General features: G+C 33.4%; 1 protein-coding gene across 1 annotated transcript; it reads right to left on the bottom strand.

Annotated features, from left to right (window-relative positions):
- Positions 1 to 1176: 1176 nt before the first annotated feature.
- On the bottom strand, positions 1177 to 20692 carry LOC117317608 (neuronal acetylcholine receptor subunit alpha-3-like). Its single transcript, XM_033872457.1, has 6 exons — positions 20529 to 20692; positions 6047 to 6186; positions 5469 to 5513; positions 4611 to 4720; positions 3685 to 4217; positions 1177 to 2430 (listed from the first exon to the last, which is right to left on the bottom strand). The coding sequence occupies exons 1-6, from the start codon at positions 20569 to 20571 to the stop codon at positions 1961 to 1963; spliced, it is 1341 nt and encodes a 446-aa protein (XP_033728348.1). The 5' UTR covers positions 20572 to 20692; the 3' UTR covers positions 1177 to 1960.
- Positions 20693 to 22182: the final 1490 nt, after the last annotated feature.

Below are 22182 nucleotides of genomic sequence, written 5' to 3'. Positions count from 1 at the left end.
ACATTAAAGAGAATGTAATTCTGACTATTGACCGTTAATGTTTACACATCGTCTCGGTCTTTGTGATGTTTGTATTAAGGATATCGTTATTACATTTCTAAGTAAACCCAGATAAATTGTTAAACGTCATAACAAGAACAGCTATCTTCACAATACATTGGCTCTACATTATAGTGTGGTCAAATACACCGGAACTACCAGTCTTATCAGAATACACAACGCACAAAGGGAAAACATAACTCTTATTCAAACAGCTATTTTTGAATCAGCTGGAGTTATATTTTTACTATTTTATATTTTATGATAGGAAATAGCCCCGGTGTTTATGATATATACAATGATATGATAGGATACAGTACTTAGTGGTGATAACAGGGCGATAATATATCATTGTGTTACAGAATGGTACACAAGTAGTAAAGAATTTATTAACTTATCATTTTCTATCGAATTTATATACATGAAGTTATAAATCTTTTGAATATATATCTTAATATATTTTTCATAGACTGTACAAGCTTTCTTTTTATTCCTACTGTTTCCGTTATTTTTTACATGTGAACTTACTTTGCCGTCGTGTAAATAATCAACTACACAAAAATACATTATATATAATTTTCATTTCAGTCTGGAAAAAAAAATCCGGCAAACTTCAATGAAAGTTGGCTAAGTCAGATTACCGAATTAATTCTGTGACGTCACAGCGGCGAATGTCAGTGATCATTCAACCTCTCCTTAAAAACTTTCATTAATTTTTTTTTCTAATGCATGTAAGTCACAACTGATACACTGGGTGACTTAGAGAGGAGATGTAAGTCACATCTGATACATTGGGGGACTTAGAGAGGAGATGTAAGTCACATATGATACATTGGGGGACTTAGAGAGGAGATGTAAGTCACACCTGATACACTGGGGGACTTAGAGAGGATATGTAAGTCAGCTGATACATTGGGTGACTTAGAGAGGAGATGTAAGTCACGGTTGATATATTGGGTGACTTGGAGAGAGCTACTATACCCATTCCACGTCTTTTATACTTTCTTTCCTGTCTGCTGTTCTCGTAGACTCCACAAATCCTCATCACAACATACATTTCAGGCTACCATGATGTAAAGCCTTGTCAGTGTGTCTGATAAACACCAGTACAAAATAAGATAAAAACAAATGTTTGGGGAGAAAGTTTTAGAAGTGGTCACAAGCTTTATTTTTTTCTGGAAAGAGTAATTCAATTGGTGATTTCATAAGAGCACAACGATTTACTATCTTTATTACAAACTATTTCCTTAAATTTGCATATCGGTTACATTGAAGCAAAGTTGTTAAAAAAAAGATACCCACAAAATAGCTGCAAAATTCATCTTGGGTTCGGGAAACTGTGATTACAAGATTACTTGTGATTAAAGACAACAGTTCAGTGATACAACAAACGATCATATTCGCCAGTTTTGGTTGCTGTATCAACAGGCTCTTGGATAAAATCAACATTGTGTGAAAAAACGGTCGTCAGCATTATAAGATATTGACACGGTTTTTTTCCAGTTAATGGACTTTCTTGTTTACAAACTACGAATTACAAAACTATGGCAGCATATATGTTCCAAATCTGGAATACACGCAAGTGTTTCGATGATCTTTGTTAGCCATTTGGCGCTAAATGCATTGTGTGACTTTCCACTTTGTTGCCATCAGACGTGTCATTTTGAATAGTGACGTCATCGATAGCATTCCTTAATCACAGACCTACTACATCTAAATCGCTAGAAAATGATAAACTGTTTCAAATTTTGAATGTCAAAAAATGTTTTACCAGATGTTGTTACCGTTTTGCCGGTCCAGCGATTAAATCAAAAAAAAAATAACGTGGCATTGCAATCAACACACCACTTCATATAAGAAGGTAAATTGAAGTGGATTGATCAAAACATGTCGGCTGTACATTCGATACTCGTGAGCTGTACTAAGAGGCTTGGGCGGATCCCACCCCTAGCACAATCATAAATGCTGCTGTTGTCAACAAGTTTAGTACAGCGTAAAGGTAGAAAAAGAAGCGGTCAATGATCTCCGCCACATCTTTATTGTTATAGGGACAGTCATCAAAGTCTGTCGGGTTTTCCTCGTCAACCTCCTTCACAGTATCGTCGTCGGGGTTCCAGGCCGAAGTGACTGGTTTTCTCTTCAGCTTTTCTTTCATGATCTTTTTGATATTTGTCTCTTTTTTAATATCCTCGGTTTCCTGGTTGTCCTTGGTATTTAGCTCTACTACATCGTCCTTTTTGTAGCATATTATCTTTACTAAGCAGGATGTACAGAGTTTCTGGAGCCATCTTGGTACTTTTGTGCCTTCAGGTTTTACTTGGAGACGGAGAGTGAGGACTGTGATGACAATCGCTATCATGGCGTAGCTCAGGGTTACTGACAAATACACACCTGTCAAAAATACAAAACCAGGGTTACTGACAAATACACACCTGTCAAAAATACAAAATCAGGATTAAATACAAAAACACACCTGTCAAAAATACAAAATCAGGGTTACAGATAAAAATACACCTGTCAAAAATATAAAATCAGGGTTACTGACAAAAACACACCTGTAGTTAATAGAAAAATCAGGGTTACCGACAAATACACATCTGTCAAAAATACAAAACAAGGGGTTACTGACAAAAAAAACACCTGTTAAAATACAAAATCAGGGTCACCGACAAAAATACAAATTCAGGGTTACCGACAAGTACACATCTGTGAAAAAAATACAAAACAAGGGGTTACTGATAAAATACACCTATCAAAATACAAAATCAGGGTTACTGACAAAAATACAAAATCAGGGTTACCGACAAACATACAAAATCAGGGTTACCGACAAAAATACAAAATCAGGGTTACCGACAAACGCACATCTGTCAAAAATACAAAATCATGGATATTACTACGGAAAGAAAAAGCTGTTAACAATAATAACAGAAAGATTAAAACCGGCAGCTGAACTTTATGTTAATAATTCAAATCTTTAAATCTGATTATGAATTTGTTCCCGGACACCAGCCCCCAATTTCGGTTACGTGGTAATAACAGAAAGATTAAAACCGACTGCTACATTTAAAACACAATTTAATGATTTATACAAGGTTAATAAATTTACAGAGATAATCCACAATAACAATTAAGTTGTATTCAAGTTTGTGTATTAAATCAGCAATGTTAATTACTTATATTAAAACAGCTGACCCTTTTAATACGTTTTCTATCCGTGTCTCCGGGATTGATAACGTCTATAAATCCAACAATTCACAGTTCCAGGTAATCAACAATCCATTAGAACTCATATAGCTCTTCTTGACCATTGTAAAACAGTTTTGGATAACAATTTGTCATTTGTCTCTCGTGGTATTCCTACTGTACATGTGTTAGCAAATCTTTCAAGTACGTTCTTTTATCATATCTCTTGGATATGCCTAAGGACCTTTGATTTAATTTTAATTACATGTAAGGTCGCAAAACTTTTTCTTAAAAAAAAATCGATATTTATTTGATTATAGGACTGTTTCATTTCCCCCGTCCAGATTTTGACATACATTTTAAGAAGTACTTACCCAGCACGGAGGTATGGAGGGAAGTGGTGGGCATGGCGTCAGCTATGATTGTCAGATTTTGACATACATTTTAAGAAGTACTTACCCAGCACGGAGGTGTGTAGGGAAGTGGTAGGCATGGCGTCAGCTATGATCGTCAGGAGAACAGCAAGGGCGAGTAGGATAGTTAGGATGTAAGAGATCTTCTCGCCAGAGTCGGCCGGAAGCAAAAACGTCACCGTCGTCAACACGGCGACCAGTGTTATCGGGAATATGACGTTGAGGATGTAGTACCCTGATCTCCGCTGTATCTCCATGGAGAACACAAGCTGGGAGAAAGTCTCCCCTTCCTCTGTGAGTGTACTGGAGGAAAGCTCCGTACTCAAGAGGTTCCATTCCCCGTTTGATTCGTAATCCTCTATATTGACGTAGGTCACGTGATGTTCCAATGTCACGTGATTTGATATAAAACCCCAGCTCGTGAGTTCGATGCTGCATTTCTGTTTGTCGAATGGATACCAAGTAATGTCTATTTCACACTGGGTTTCATACACACCAGGTGGATCCCATTTCACCTCGCCGGTATACTTCACCCGAAACAGAAGATCTGATGAACCCAAGGTCTCTATCTCGCCAACACTAAATTAATGATAAAAAACCCCACAATTTCAAAATAATAAGTGGGTATTTAAGCGTATCGAGCACGTATTCGAGATGCGTAGCATGATTTCTCTCTAAAGTTCTAAACAGGTAAACTACAAAACCAGTAACAAATTATTGTATATTTTGAATCCAAATTAGTTAATCATTACGACACTAAAGGCCACAGCCAGCACCTGCAGATAAACTAGCTGACGAGTTGTGTCTCCATACATCGACTGAATAATATACATATAAAGAATTTTATGTGACTAGCTTTTGTTTTGACCGCAGAATGTTTGAGTTGCGGTTTCCTATAAACGTCTCGTTTGTATTTCCATAAGGCGGCTGAGTTGTGGTTTCCACAACCCAGTTAATGAACGGAAAACTTACGTATTATCTACGACGAGTTCGGGCTTCCATATCTTGGAGGCTGCTAGATATATGTATTCTATATCTCCGTAGCTGGCGGGTGTCCAGGTAAGGCGACTGTCGGTCCAGTACTGCATAAAATATCGGCGTATATTATAATCCAACTTTGAGAAACTGTCTCAAATATCTAGGTTTTGTAGAGTAGAAATTTATGATACATTTGATATATTTAACAGCATTTATTGCTTCCACTTATGTTTTGAAAAATATAAATGTTTTACAAAGCCCTATTATAATTGTTGAAATAAATGCTTGCACAAATGGATGACACAGAATACCTGAGGGCTGTGTGATTAAAACGTATTTCGTTTATATAACACATGGCTTTCAAAATCTGGTTAAAGTAATCTATTCATGGCCTCGTGCATACTTCAGATGTTCAGACTTAGCATGTAATAAATGAATCCATAAACATATCATTTGCAGATTAGGGTTTGTGTCTCGGTACTACCAGTACTTTGATAAACATATTAGGGCTTGCGTTACAGTAAGTACTCTCAGTACTTTGATTAACTTTTTTTTTTTCGTCTCAGTACTTTCAGTCCTTTGATTACTAGATTAGGTTGCGGCTTTCCCTGTCCATCGAGACGAGCATACTAAAAAGAAATTTACTGCCGCCGTCTTTATTGGAGACCTAACTGTCGTCTTCTTTACTGGAGACTTTACTGCCATCTTTTTTCCTGGAGATTTTGCTTCTTTTTTTGCTGCCATTATGCAAAATACCCCGTAACGTAGGCGACAGTAAAGCTAAAGAATGATGTGAAGAAAGGAGATGTAAAAAAAAGTTTAAAAAAAAGACAACAGAGAAGGCATACTTACAAACGATATCCAGCCGGAAGAGGACATCTTCTGTGCCCTAATATCCTGAAAATCGTAATACGTTTATGAACATAGTGTTGCGGGGAAAAAATACGAAAACTTAAAAAAAAATTATATATATATATGAATAAATCAATAAAGTCATCGAGGGAACAGAATCTTTCCTAGATCTTGTGCATTATTTTCTAACCATTTCTGTTGATCTATATTTTGTTCTTTTTTTCCCCTCGGTTTGAGTTTTGGCTTTTCTAGTTACAATTAATATCTTTAACATATATTATCTTAATTATGTCTTTTTAGAAAATTTCATCCTTTTCTTGGTTTCTTAACACTGTTAACTTCTTTTATACGTATTAATTACTTACTTCTTCCAAAGGTAAACATGGAACTGTTATTATTTCCTCTCTACTACCGCGCCGTTAATAGACTTTTTACACTTGAATTGCTTCATAGAAAACCTGTACCGGAATAAAATTAAAACTTTGAATACGTACCACGCCGTTAATATTTTTTTACACTTTAATTGCTATAGAAATAACCTGTATCAGGATAAACTACCCGTAACCCTGAATACGTACCACGTCGTTGATGGTCAGCACACTGAGCTCGGCCCTGACGGTGACCGTGGCCGAAGGACGGACTAGGTAGTTATAATTGGTCATCACTGCTGTGTGGATGTCGTTGGCGAGTGTTGTATTGAATACAGCCCTCACACATCCTGGAGAAACACAGACGTTTGGTTAACTTAAGAAGCTTTGGCTAAGAGGTATACTTATATGGTCGAATAAACTTACGTTAAAGTGGGATTTTAGAGCAGGTCGCTATAGTTTCTACAATAGTCTCTATGCGTCAGATCCTGAATAAAGTAAGTTAACCAGATAAAACCAGCATTGTTCATTTTAGATACTTCTGGTACCAATTCCAATCTATTTCAGTTTTTAATTTTCGTTGTTTTGGAATACATGTAGTTATTGTACTAAACCCACGTATTATTCAATATTTACGTCTTAGCTGAAATAGCTAATACTGGTCTAAAATAACACCAACAACTACTTGATGTAAATAACACCAACAACTACTGGATGTAAACAACACCAACAACTACTGGATGTAAATAACACCAATAACTACTGGACATAAATAACACCAACAACTACTGGACATAAATAACACCAACAACTACTGGACATAAATAACACCAACAACTACTGGATGTAAATAACACCAACAACTACTGGACATAAATAACACCAACAACTACTGGACATAAATAACACCAACAACTACTGGACATAAATAACACCAACAACTACTGGACGTAAACAACACCAACAACTACTGGATGTAAATAACACCAACAACTACTGGATGTAAATAACACCAACAACTACTGGACATAAATAACACCAACAACTACTGGATGTAAATAACACTAACAACTACTGGATGTAAATAACACCAACAACTACTGGATGTAAATAACACCAACAACTACTGGACATAAATAACACCAACAACTACTGGATGTAAATAACACCAACAACTACTGGATGTAAAGGCCTCACGTGAGAGTGTCCCTACGGGTAGAAATCCGAAACCATATACAAAACATAAACACGGTCTATGTTACAAAATAACTAGTTCAAATTACACCGAATTTAATTAATTCACGGCTCCCCAGTAGTCGAAAGTCTCGCTGATCGGGTTAAACTTGTATGTGTTTTGTACACAGACATTATCGGATCGCCCTCTGTCAATCACACGTCGGTACCGGGTAGCGGTCATGGTCGAGTTAATGTCAGGCTTAAGTAATCTTCATGTAAAATATTGGATTGAATCCTTATGATTAATAGTTTACATATTAGATGATTTTATTAAGTTCTACTGTCGACACCTGTTTATATGTGGTATATCTTATGGTCTTCAAATGACATTTTATTTTGTATGGCTATAACAGGGGCGAAGCTTAACTATACCTTTGTGTTATGTTAATGGATGTATCATATAAAGACTGCACACAGGTAATCATCTGCTATGTTTTGGACATAATTATATAAAAAAAACACAAATACATGACATACATTGTCAAAATTGAGCACTTATTAGTTTAAATGGCAATAAACAAAATATGATCAACACATATAGATACATCCTGAACATGAAAATTGTCCAAAAGATGGGAATATTCACTCTAAAAACGCCTTAACACATATAGATACATCCTGAACATTGAAATTGTCCAAAAGATGAGGGTATTCACTCTAAAAACGCCTTAACACATATAGATACATCCTGAACATTGAAATTGTCCAAAAGATGAGGGTATTCACTCTAAAAACGCCTTAACACATATAGATACATTCTGAACATAAAACTTGTCCAAAAGATGAGGGTATTCACTCTTAAAACGCCATTTTTTTAAACCTAAATATGACGCTATCACTTTCGTAAAAAAAACCCCGTTAATTTTAGGCCATTGTTTGGGTGGAAGCATCCCGCTAAATCATGATATCGGTTATATTGTAGTGCTTAAATTTGTTTTTTGCGCTAAACTGTTAGTGCACCCATAATGTACAGTGCCTTAAAATCTCACCATTTCATTTAAATGCAATCAGCTCATAATGTTAATTCAGGCATGTAAAACGCCTAACTTATACTAACATATTAACGAACGGTAATTCTAGCTAAAAAAACAAAGGGAAAATATAACGATAACAAAGTTTTTTATTTAGATTTTTGAAAGAGCACAATGAAGGTAAAATCCAGCATTCTTGACGGTAAGTTTCTTCTGCTTCATAAACGGTATCCGATATGTACATCTACATCAAATCCAAGTGATGTCACGTTCTCTAAGTAAGAATCAGGGTGATAACGATACCACCAGGTTAATAACCCAGGACCAAACAGTTTTCTTATTGTCAATATCATTCGCAATGGTCCGTCTGTTTCTCTCTCTCTCTCTCTCTCTCTCTCTCTCTCTCTCTCTCTCTATAACTAAAGCATTGACGAGAACAATACACATTCACTCTCTTTTTGTTTTAACCGACAAACAGTATTTTTTTATCGATTGAAATACAAAATGGCCATAATAAAATATTTCTTTACAAATCCAAAAGTTACATAGTATATGTTATTATCTTTTAAAATCAAAGTGGATAAATATTTCTTAAAGAGATTATGACCGTGGATGCTATAGTTTGGTTGGAATCATTGTATATGTTGTCAGCGATGTAACAATTATAGCCAATCCCTGTGGCCTGTATAGTTCCCAAGTGTGTAAATATACCCTGTTTAAGAGCTGGCCGAATTTCACGTATCACCTGAGCGGGGACACAAAGCTCACCAGTTACTCAATTTACTACAAAAGAAAATAAATAATTCATTGGTGATTAGATATATTAATGTCCGATCAATAATACAAGATCATTAATTTCCAGGGCGACCTATCCTTGAACAGGCTAACTAAAGGGCATTCCGTCGTTGAAATGAATTCATGCTATAAAATTAAAAGTAAACAGGAATCTTATATTTTTCTCAAACAGTGAAAGTTATAAACTTGACCGTAATACCACGCTCAAAGTCCGAAGATAACCGAAAGTTCTTAAAAATGTAAGTTTTTAAAATGTAATTTCGACCGGAAGTCGCCGCCAACAACTATCAATACGAGCACATGCAGACAAGTTCACGAACAGTAACGAAAATGGCGTACACGGCTACCCGGGTTAGCGATTAGTAATTGGGTCACTGAAATCGGAATCTTCCGTTCGAATGAAGGAATGCCCCTTTAATGAACATTGGATTACCTTAACTGCAATATGTTGTCCTTTTAGCCAATGCCATCTTAGAACATTATGGCCATATATATCATACCGATATCGTTTGGTGAGTAAATAGATACTTTTTGACGGTAATTGTTTTCGGATATTTTCTTGTTGTAATACGAGCTGTATTGGTATTATATGGAAACTGAGAGCAAAATCAATATAACATAACATGCAATAATACTTAACAGATAAATAAACAGCCTGTCTACCTAGGCCGGGAAAAGGACCGAGTATTTAAATTATCTCCTATTTCACTTGGTAAATATTCTGAGTTTGAGAACTTTACAAAAAGTGAGATTGTGTTAATGATATATTTATTGTGACATGTGCCCCCAGTACTTCCCTCTTAGTGTTTACACACTACGGGTGATCATTATTTGTGGTGGGTTTGTCTACTGAAATGAGTTTCCCAAGTTCAAATACACAGATACACGCAATTGTGCAAGTGACATGTCACACTTGAGTTCGAAATTAACTCATATCTTAGCCACTCTATCTAAATACAAATCGTATGACCTTGTCAGTGTTTGAAGTATACAGAACATAAAACGACTTCAAATATGTTTTTAAACTGTAAATTATCGACCTCAAAATAAAATCTAATTGCCTGGTGGTTCTGGTGTCACCACGCTAGTTCTTATTTCGAGAATGTGACTTAACTGGGATGTGACCTAGATTTGTATGGCGGGTGTCGTCAGTGTGACCTAGATTTGTATGGCGGGTGTCGTCAATGAGACAAAAGACGCTTACGCTTCCGAGACACCTGGGCTTATTCTTGTTTGTTTTTCATTTTAATTTATTCTTTTTAATTTTTTTATTTTGTCCTTTTTGCACTTTATCTTCGTTCTATTGACTTTGATTCATAATTACGATTTGGTTTTCCTGTCGACTTTCTCCTGTTTGTTTTTTTTTAAGTATGAAACGTGGAATTTAGATACATTTATATATCCGTATAGGTTAATATCAGGGAACTACTATGGGGTTTTATTAATCATAATTATTTCAAATCCTCTAAGATAAATTCGGGTGGAGTTACGTTTGGTGATTTGACAACACTAACGTCCCAGCATCAACACAAATCGAATACAGGCGAAACAGTATTACCTATACAGTTGTATGTGTCAAAGTTTGAAAATCGTAATGGATCCTATGTAAATATCCATGCTGAGAACTGATAATTAAACATTGTATTCAATGGTGAACTGATTTCTAAATCATGAGTAACGTCTTTCGTGTTATGATACAAATGTCAATTTCGTGTCGATTTCTGTAGCCTGAAGACCTCCACCACGTGTTCTATAAATATGTACGTTTAAAGAATGAATAGGAACTTGTTAATCATCGCCATTTTAGGACATGTAACACGCGTGGTTGTAGAATGGTTTTATGAACGTTAGTTCATAACAAATAATTTCTCTACACGCTAATTAGACTATTATCACGAAAATTCGAGATCTTTAACATCAATATTGTTTCGTCTGAGTTTATGATTTGTTCAAAATTTTCGTCATTTTTTAAATTTTGAACTATAATTGCGTTTTGATTTACTCTCCAGCTTTCTTCTGTAGCTTGTTTGAAAGTGCAAACAGAAGTATTCAGATATATACATGTATAGCGTAGTTAGAGGTGTTCCTCATACATATATATCCGTTTAGATTACAATAAGACTGTCACTATGGAACTTGTACTGAAGTACCTCAAAACCTCTTGAGTACAATGAGTACAGAATCCGTTCGTGCTGAGCTACGCTGTGTGATTTGATCGATTAGAAAACAGCAATAAAATAAACCCAACGTACACGTGTAATTTACATTTAGACTTACAAAAGTTTGAAAATCATCATGGTTTAGTTTGTTTGTAAACATATACGACCAAGGTTCCTGTGATGCTTATAAATACTGATTTCTAAACCTTAAGTCACGTTTTTAAATACAAATGTCAATTTCGTGTCTATAACTGTCAACACCAGATTGAAGTTCTGATGTATGTGTTTAATGAATGAGCACATTTAAGACTGAATGGGAACTTGTTAATCACCGCCATTTTAGGACATTCAACACGCGTGATTTTATCATGGTTAGTTTAAAATACAATTAAATATGATTTCTCTTTATTCAAATTAGACTGTTATCACGAAAATGTGTCACTTTTTAAAACCCCTTTAACATCAATTCTATAATATATCATCGATTTCTGATTTTTATTCGAATCACTGTTTCCTTTTTTTGTCGAATATATTTTTTTTTCGAAATACAAACTATAACAAAATTATTTTTGAAAGTGTCCAAGAATACATTCATGCTAGTAACAGATTTTAAATATACCCCTGCAGAATAGGTGAGACTATGAGACTATTTTAAACACATTATATCATACAAATGCTCTTAGTATTCCATCTCCTATATTCCTGTCTTTCTATCAATTCCCTACACAATTCTATCACCGTCCTTTCTTGAACGTTACGAATTGATATTTTTGTATGAACTGTCCACCAATTTTTTTTATTTGTTCTGTAAATATTATTCTGCCTGGCACAATGAAAAGTTACCTAGCAGGAGCTTGATTATCTAAAGGAGAACGATTAAGGAATGAGCATAAAAGGACAATGATAAGATGAAGGAGCGTGCATATGTAGTCAGTTTGTTCCAGGCAGATATTATATTATGTTATTGTGTGGAAATCAAATATTTTTGTTAGACATAAATTAAATGTTGTATAATTATCTGTATTCCCTTCACTTTCTCTCTTTAGTCGTCCTTTTCTAATTTGTCAATCGTAAAATTAATGTAAATGTCCATTGTTTTGTGTCACATGTTATAAAAAGATTTTGGAGGAGAGGGCTTTAATAAGTTGTATAACTTGTGCCCAATCCTCATGCTTACAGTTTGAAGCAATAAAAATATGTTTAAACTTTAAAAAACAAACTATCATAAACCAGGCGACCAATTATCAAATATGCGTTAAGTTCAGAATTTTAATTTACTGAATTCAGAACGAGATATATAAAGCTATGATACTTTAGGCTGACGTTCATTATTAGTACAGTATTCTTATTATCTAAATGTGGATTATCTATAGTGCATTAAATCAAGGACTTTTACCAAAGTGTCCTCATCTTTTTTAAACAACGTAACTTACGTTGACAAGTTACAACAAAGCTATCGTAAGTTTGATGATGTAACTCTGGTTCCTCACCCTATAATGTTTACGTGTCATAGTTCATTCGATACCCTAAAGCTTGTTCTCAATATAACGACAACCGTAATCGATAACAGCTGCTGACGGGACAAGTTACGCCACGGGGTTTTGAGGGATACATCTAGACGAAAAATAGTCGAAGTTTGCGATTGTCATGATAAATCCTTCTTCCTGGTTTATGTATGTGATACTCTCTACTCAAATGGCCAGGCACTAAGGTTATACTGCTAATATTACTAATATTTCACTTTTGTCTCAACACCGAAGGTAAGGGTTAAGTTATACTAGTGGTTGGGAGGAGATACTGTTTTCCATCGGGACAAAGAAAAACAAAACATTTACCGGTTATCATCATTATAGTAAACATAACCATTATATTTTTCCTGTACATTTTGGCGTTGATTTCATAACTTTAGGCACAAACACTCATATAATCATCGTTCGGACATAGATTTCATCAATAGAAATGTCATATGTTTCTTATGTCCGAACGAAGAAATGTCCCTTTAAGTAGTAATTGTAATCGACCATCTTTACATCTCGCGAACAAATATTAAACATTATTTGACATTAAAGAGAATGTAATTCTGACTATTGGCCGTTAATGTTTACACATCGTCTCGGTCTTTGTGATGTTTGTATTAAGGATATCGTTATTACATTTCTAAGTAAACCCAGATAAATTGTTAAACGTCATAACAAGAACAGCTATCTTCACAATACATTGGCTCTACATTATAGTGTGGTCATATACACCGGAACTACCAGTCTTATCAGAATACACAACGCACAAAGGCAAAACATAACTCTTATTCCGAACAGCTATTTTTGAATCAGATGGAGTTATATTTTTACTATCATTATTTTATATTTTATGATAGGAAATAGCCCCGGTGTTTATGATATATACAATGATATGATATATACAATGATATGATAGGATACAATGATATGATAGGATACAATGATATGATAGGATACAATGATATGATATATACAATGATATGATAGGATACAATGATATGATATATACAATAATATGATATATACAATGATATGATATATACAATGATATGATAGGATACAATGATATGATAGGATACAATGATATAATATATACAATGATATAATATATACAGTGATATGATATATACAATGATATGATATATACAGTGATATGATATATACAATGATATAATATATACAATGATATGATAGGATACAATGATATAATATATACAATGATATAATATATACAGTGATATGATATATACAATGATATGATATATACAATGATATGATATATACAGTGATATGATATATACAATGATATGATATATACAGTGATATGATATATACAATGATATGATAGGATGCAATGATATAATATATACAATGATATAATATATACAGTGATATGATATATACAATGATATGATATATACAATGATATTATAGGATACAATGATATGATATATACAATAATATGATATATACAATGATATGATATATACAATGATATGATAGGATACAATGATATGATAGGATACAATGATATAATATATACAATGATATAATATATACAGTGATATGATATATACAATGATATGATATATACAGTGATATGATATATACAATGATATAATATATACAATGATATAATATATACAGTGATATGATATATACAATGATATGATATATACAATGATATAATAGGATACAATGATATAATATATACAATGATATAAAATATACAGTGATATGATATATACAATGATATGATATATACAATGATATGATATATACAATGATATGATATATACAATGATATGATATATACAGTGATATGATATATACAATGATATGATATATACAGTGATATGATATATACAATGATGTGATATATACAATGATATAATATATACAATGATATAATATATACAGTGATATGATATATACAATGATATGATATATACAGTGATATGATATATACAATGATGTGATATATACAATGATATAATATATACAATGATATGATATATACAGTGATATGATATATACAATGATATGATATATACAGTGATATGATATATACAATGATATGATAGGATACAATGATATGATATATACAATAATATGATATATACAATGATATGATATATACAATGATATGATAGGATACAATGATATGATAGGATACAATGATATAATATATACAATGATATAATATATACAGTGATATGATATATACAATGATATGATATATACAGTGATATGATATATACAATGATATAATATATACAATGATATGATAGGATACAATGATATAATATATACAATGATATAATATATACAGTGATATGATATATACAATGATATGATATATACAATGATATGATATATACAGTGATATGATATATACAATGATATGATATATACAGTGATATGATATATACACTGATATGATAGGATGCAATGATATAATATATACAATGATATAATATATACAGTGATATGATATATACAATGATATGATATATACAATGATATTATAGGATACAATGATATGATATATACAATAATATGATATATACAATGATATGATATATACAATGATATGATAGGATACAATGATATGATAGGATACAATGATATAATATATACAATGATATAATATATACAGTGATATGATATATACAATGATATGATATATACAGTGATATGATATATACAATGATATAATATATACAATGATATGATAGGATACAATGATATAATATATACAATGATATAATATATACAGTGATATGATATATACAATGATATGATATATACAATGATATAATAGGATACAATGATATAATATATACAATGATATAAAATATACAGTGATATGATATATACAATGATATGATATATACAATGATATGATATATACAATGATATGATATATACAGTGATATGATATATACAATGATATGATATATACAGTGATATGATATATACAATGATGTGATATATACAATGATATAATATATACAATGATATAATATATACAGTGATATGATATATACAATGATATGATATATACAGTGATATGATATATACAATGATGTGATATATACAATGATATAATATATACAATGATATGATATATACAGTGATATGATATATACAATGATATGATATATACAGTGATATGATATATACAATGATGTGATATATACAATGATATAATATATACAATGATATGATATATACAGTGATATGATATATACAATGATATGATATATACAGTGATATGATATATACAATGATATGATAGGATACAGTGAGCATTAAGCAGTACGTACTGATGATAACAGGTCGATAATATACATGTGTATGTTCAATATACACATGTAGATACCAGTATGATGCCGACCAACATGTCCACACATATGTCTAATATGTGTAAATTAGACATGTGGGGATAACGGATTCGATGTCAACAAAAGACACGTGATTTCATCTTTATTACGTTTTGATAAAAATAATTCAGGTAGAACTCTATATTGATTCGACGTACAATAATCTTAAAATCTCACATATCACAGCATTTTACAATTGTTATTTGGCTTTTTAAATGACCTGCGGGTAAGGACCACTTAATTGGCAGCGTTGGGAGTAATTTGAGTAACAACCACACGATTTGGTTAACAGTATTGACGGATTTAAGATTTTAATTGGAGACGTGTCCCCGACCTTGTATATTTATTTACTTTTCAGTTTACAGTGTTCTATTTGGTTGTCCTTTATCGTCTCCGATTCCTTCAGACAATCAAACTACTTCGCTGTGGTTATCGCATTGTTCATAAAATTAGTTTTAAATAAAAAAAATAATAAAGTAGGATATTTATTTTAGACATACTGTACATGAACTTATTGTAATATTGATATAAAGTTTACTAAGATATCATATATATATAACTATAACTATACCACCGTATACAGCATATTTTCCACTGTTTACAGGTTTGTAGATTGTTATGATTGACCATTTCTTACATTTCATTCACGTAAAATTAAAACATTCAAATGATGTTGGCGATCACCAGACTGACAGTATCTTATACTTTGTGGTTCATGGTATATTCCTGTAGCACACCATTCACTGTTAGTATAATAACGAATACAACCCCCTTCCTTTCTCTTTCGTTCGGTCCGACAGAATAAAAGTTTTGTCTAGCCTGAGTTTACTCTGGCTCCGACTCCATGTCTCTACTCCAGATATTGTGTCAGGCCCAGAACTCAATCCTCATCGAGACAATACAGCACACATCTCTCGGTAACATTTCGACATATATATATATATATATATATATATATTTCTATCTACTTTAATATCAACCTTTGCAACTGTCTTCAACATGTTGCTAAAGTTTGAAAAAAAAAACGTTAATTTGCTATGACATTTGATGTTTTATACCATGTTATCGTCAATATCTGATTGGTCCTGTCCAATGTCAGTATGATAGATGTCATGTTATAGTCAGTATCTGATTGGTCCTGTCCAATGTCAGTATGATGGATGTCATGTTACAGTCAATATCTGATTGTCCCTGTCCAATGTCAGTATGATAGATGTCATTTTGTAGTCAGTATCTGATTGGCCCTGTCCAATGTCAGTATGATAGATGTCATTTTGTAGTCAGTATCTGATTGGCCCTGTCCAATGTCAGTATGATGGATGTCATGTTATAGTCAATATCTGATTGGTCCTGTCCAATGTCAGTATGATGGATGTCATGTTTTAGTCAATATCTGATTGGTCCTGTCCAATGTCAGTATGATAGATGTCATGTTGTGGTTAATATCTGATTGGTCCTGTCCAATGTCAGTATGATAGATGTCATGTTATAGTCAGTATCTGATTGGCCCTGTCCAATGTCAGTATGATGGATGTCATATTATAGTCAATATCTGATTGGCCCTGTCCAATGTCAGTATGATAGATGTCATGTTGTAGTCAATATCTGATTGGTCCTGTCCAATGTCAGTATGATGGATGTCATGTTACTGTCAATATCTGATTGGTCCTGTCCAATGTCAGTATGATAGATGTCATGTTATAGTCAGTATCTGATTGGTCCTGTCCAATGTCAGTATGATGGATGTCATGTTTTAGTCAATATCTGATTGGTCCTGTCCAATGTCAGTATGATAGATGTCATGTTATAGTCAGTATCTGATTGGTCCTGTCCAATGTCAGTATGATGGATGTCATGTTTTAGTCAATATCTGATTGGTCCTGTCCAATGTCAGTATGATAGATGTCATTTTATAGTCAGTATCTGATTGGTCCTGTCCAATGTCAGTATGATGGATGTCATGTTTTAGTCAATATCTGATTGGTCCTGTCCAATGTCAGTATGATGGATGTCATGTTATAGTCAATATCTGATTGGCCCTGTCCAATGTCAGTATGATGGATGTCATGTTATAGTCAATATCTGATTGGTCCTGTCCAATGTCAGTATGATGGATGTCATGTTTAGTCAATATCTGATTGGCCCTGTCCAATGTCAGTATGATGGATGTCATGTTGTAGTCAATATCTGATTGGTTCCTGTCCAATGTCAGTATGATGGATGTCATGTTATAGTCAATATCTGATTGGCCCTGTCCAATGTCAGTATGATGGATGTCATGTTTAGTCAATATCTGATTGGTCCTGTCCAATGTCAGTATGATAGATGTCATTTTATAGTCAGTATCTGATTGGTCCTGTCCAATGTCAGTATGATGGATGTCATGTTTAGTCAATATCTGATTGGTCCCTGTCCAATGTCAGTATGATGGATGTCATGTTATAGTCAATTATCTGATTGGCCCTGTCCAATGTCAGTATGATGGATGTCATGTTATAGTCAATATCTGATTGGTCCTGTCCAATGTCAGTATGATGGATGTCATGTTTTAGTCAATATCTGATTGGCCCTGTCCAATGTCAGTATGATGGATGTCATGTTGTAGTCAGTATCTGATTGGTTCTGTCCAATGTCAGTATGATGGATGTCATGTTATAGTCAATATCTGATTGGCCCTGTCCAATGTCAGTATGATAGATGTCATGTTACAGTCAATATCTGATTGGTCCTGTCCAATGTCAGTATGATGGATGTCATGTTTTAGTCAATATCTGATTGGCCCTGTCCAATGTCAGTATGATGGATGTCATGTTGTAGTCAGTATCTGATTGGTTCTGTCCAATGTCAGTATGATGGATGTCATGTTGTAGTCAGTATCTGATTGGTTCTGTCCAATGTCAGTATGATGGATGTCATGTTATGGTCAATATCTGATTGGTCCTGTTCAATATCAGTATGAGGGATGTCATGTTACAGTCAATATCTGATTGGCCCTGTCCAATGTCAGTATAATGTATGTCATGTTACAGTCAATATCTGATTGGCCCTGTCCAATGTCAGTATGATGGATGTCATGTTATAGTCAGTATCTGATTGGTCCTGTCCAATGTCAGTATGATGGATGTCATGTTTTAGTCAATATCTGATTGGTCCTGTCCAATGTCAGTATGATGGATGTCATGTTATAGTCAGTATCTGATTGGCCCTGTCCAATGTCAGTATGATGGATGTCATGTTATAGTCAATATCTGATTGGTCCTGTCCAATGTCAGTATGATGGATGTCATGTTTTAGTCAATATCTGATTGGCCCTGTCCAATGTCAGTATGATGGATGTCATGTTGTAGTCAGTATCTGATTGGTCCTGTCCAATGTCAGTATGATGGATGTCATGTTATAGTCAATATCTGATTGGTCCTGTCCAATGTCAGTATGATGGATGTCATGGTATAGTCAGTATCTGAATGGTCCTGTCCAATGTCAGTATGATAGATGTCATGTTATAGTCAATATCTGATTGGTCCTGTCCAATGTCAGTATGATGGATGTCATGGTATAGTCAGTATCTGATTGGTCCTGTCCAATGTCAGTATGATAGATGTCATGTTATAGTCAATATCTGATTGGTCCTGTCCAATGTCAGTATGAGGGATGTCATGTTACAGTCAATATCTGATTGGCCCTGTCCGATGTCAGTATGATAGATGTCATGTTATAGTCAATATCTGATTGGTCCTGTCCAATGTCAGTATGATGGATGTCATGTTTTAGTCAATATCTGATTGGCCCTGTCCAATGTCAGTATGATGGATGTCATGTTGTAGTCAGTATCTGATTGGTTCTGTCCAATGTCAGTATGATGGATGTCATGTTATGGTCAATATCTGATTGGTCCTGTCCGATGTCAGTATGATAGATGTCATGTTATAGTCAATATCTGATTGGTCCTGTCCAATGTCAGTATGATGGATGTCATGTTTTAGTCAATATCTGATTGGCCCTGTCCAATGTCAGTATGATGGATGTCATGTTGTAGTCAGTATCTGATTGGTCCTGTCCAATGTCAGTATGATGGATGTCATGTTATAGTCAATATCTGATTGGCCCTGTCCAATGTCAGTATGATAGATGTCATGTTATAGTCAATATCTGATTGGTCCTGTCCAATGTCAGTATGATGGATGTCATGTTATGGTCAATATCTGATTGGCCCTGTCCAATGTCAGTATGATGGATGTCATGTTATAGTCAATATCTGATTGGTCCCTGTCCAATGTCAAACAATAGCACAATAATGTGTATTGCTATGCATACTGTTATGATACCACACAATATTGTGAATAACATATCATTTAAATCTGATTATAGATGTATCGCATATCATGTTTACGAATATATGTAATTGAATCTTTTTCTATCTTTTCACCCTTTTTCTTTGTTCAAAATTATTATTGTTAATTCAGACATTCAGACAATCAGTACTTAGCTAGTCTTCCATATGGTCAAAATAAATCAAATGTAACAACACCTAAGATTGTGTGTTACCACAGAATAATAACTGAGTAGACCTGATCCTATAGGTAAAATGAAATAAAATATAAAAATATACATATAATGAATTTACTTACCCAAACAACTCAGTATTAATATTGATATCCTGGAAATATGCATGATGATAATTCCGTATCACCTATACATTATAGTCACGTGAGATTGTTCTATGTATGATTCTCGAGTGTTGGTATCTCCCCCGGTAGTATATAGGTATCTGTACATGTATGTATGTGTTAGTTTAAATACAGTCCACTACCTACATGAAAAAGAACGACTGTCAATTAGGTATATATACTAACGACAAAATGGGTCAAGAGATTATTTTCACTGTCGTTGAATGCATTCCTTTTAAAGATATTTATTTGAATCTGTCTGTCATGTTTCCATTTAAAAATGGGCTTAATCTATAAAACAAATATTCTAAAACCATTAAAAGGGATCCGTTTTTTCTCCAGTAAGAACAGTCTACATGGTTCACCTGGAACGACTTCGTGAGAAAAGAAATTTAAGTTTATGTCATTAGATAAAAAATCATATGATAATCCTAATTTCTATGTTAATGACCGTTACGACTAAACGACAACTGATCCGAATACATGTTGACAAAGTTAGATGATCTGACCACACGTGGATATTGTACAAAGCTTACTCACCAAACATACGGAATTAGCACAAATACGTGTTCGAAATCGTCAAGCCCAACAGCGTGCTCTCTGCAGAAGATGTAGCTGATGAATTCAATATAAGTTTCTACTACTTTTTCTTTTCTTTACCACTTTGATTTATTTATAAAAAGTGAATTGAATGGTCCCTTCAAACAAATTTCTTTTAATAGTGGTAACACTATTTGGAGGAAAATAATATTCTAGTTCAGAGATTATGTTAAAACCCTACCTGCTTCGCAAAGATATAAGAACAAACTGTTTATAATGTATTAATGCTTTTGCTAATTCGACTATGTTTTGAAATATCTATGATTTTAACGTATTTTTTTGTTAAACACAATTGGATTAGGCACAAGTTTTTAACAACTTATAAAAGCCCTCTCCACAAATATATATTACAAAGATTGTGATAGCGACACAGTATACTTATAATGATTATAAGGAAAGAAAAGCAAAGAAGAATGGAAGAAAAAATAGTAAGGATATGCTAATAATCAAGGTTCATAAACGATGCCCACAATATGTATCTTTAAACTTTTAATTAAAACTAATGTAACCTAATGCATGACACGTTCTTGCTAAACACGCAATACACGTCACTTATCCATTGTCCACAAAAACACATCTCTTAAATTCCTCATCGGGTCACTCCTGAACTCTATAGATTTCTTATTCGTATGCCATACATCAGAGGTCTATCATAGCTTGTAAATTATATACTTATCATACAAAGCAATCACAATATTAATATCGACAAATTGTAGACTCTAAGAGTGACATAGGTAGGGAAAAAACAAAAGCAAAAATATTTAGATGTACCTGTTCACACGAATGTTTAACTTAGAAACGGTCACTTAATTGAATAAAAGTTAGAACTGTTTCAAAAATAAACTCATTGTCAACTGTAGACAATTCATCATTTCCACACGTTAATAAGTTTAGGCTGCTAGTGTAACAGCTAATCAAATATTTCACGTCTAACATTCATGTAATTTGGACATTAGAAAAAGTAATGAAGAGAGTTTTCACATGAATAACCACGATGGAAGGTGATTCTGATAAA

The sequence above is a fragment of the Pecten maximus genome, chromosome 19 (assembly GCF_902652985.1).
Source record: "Pecten maximus chromosome 19, xPecMax1.1, whole genome shotgun sequence".
Lineage (NCBI taxonomy): Eukaryota > Metazoa > Mollusca > Bivalvia > Pectinida > Pectinidae > Pecten > Pecten maximus.
Note: the sequence above shows the minus strand (reverse complement) of the source record. Positions and strands in the feature narration are given on the sequence as shown.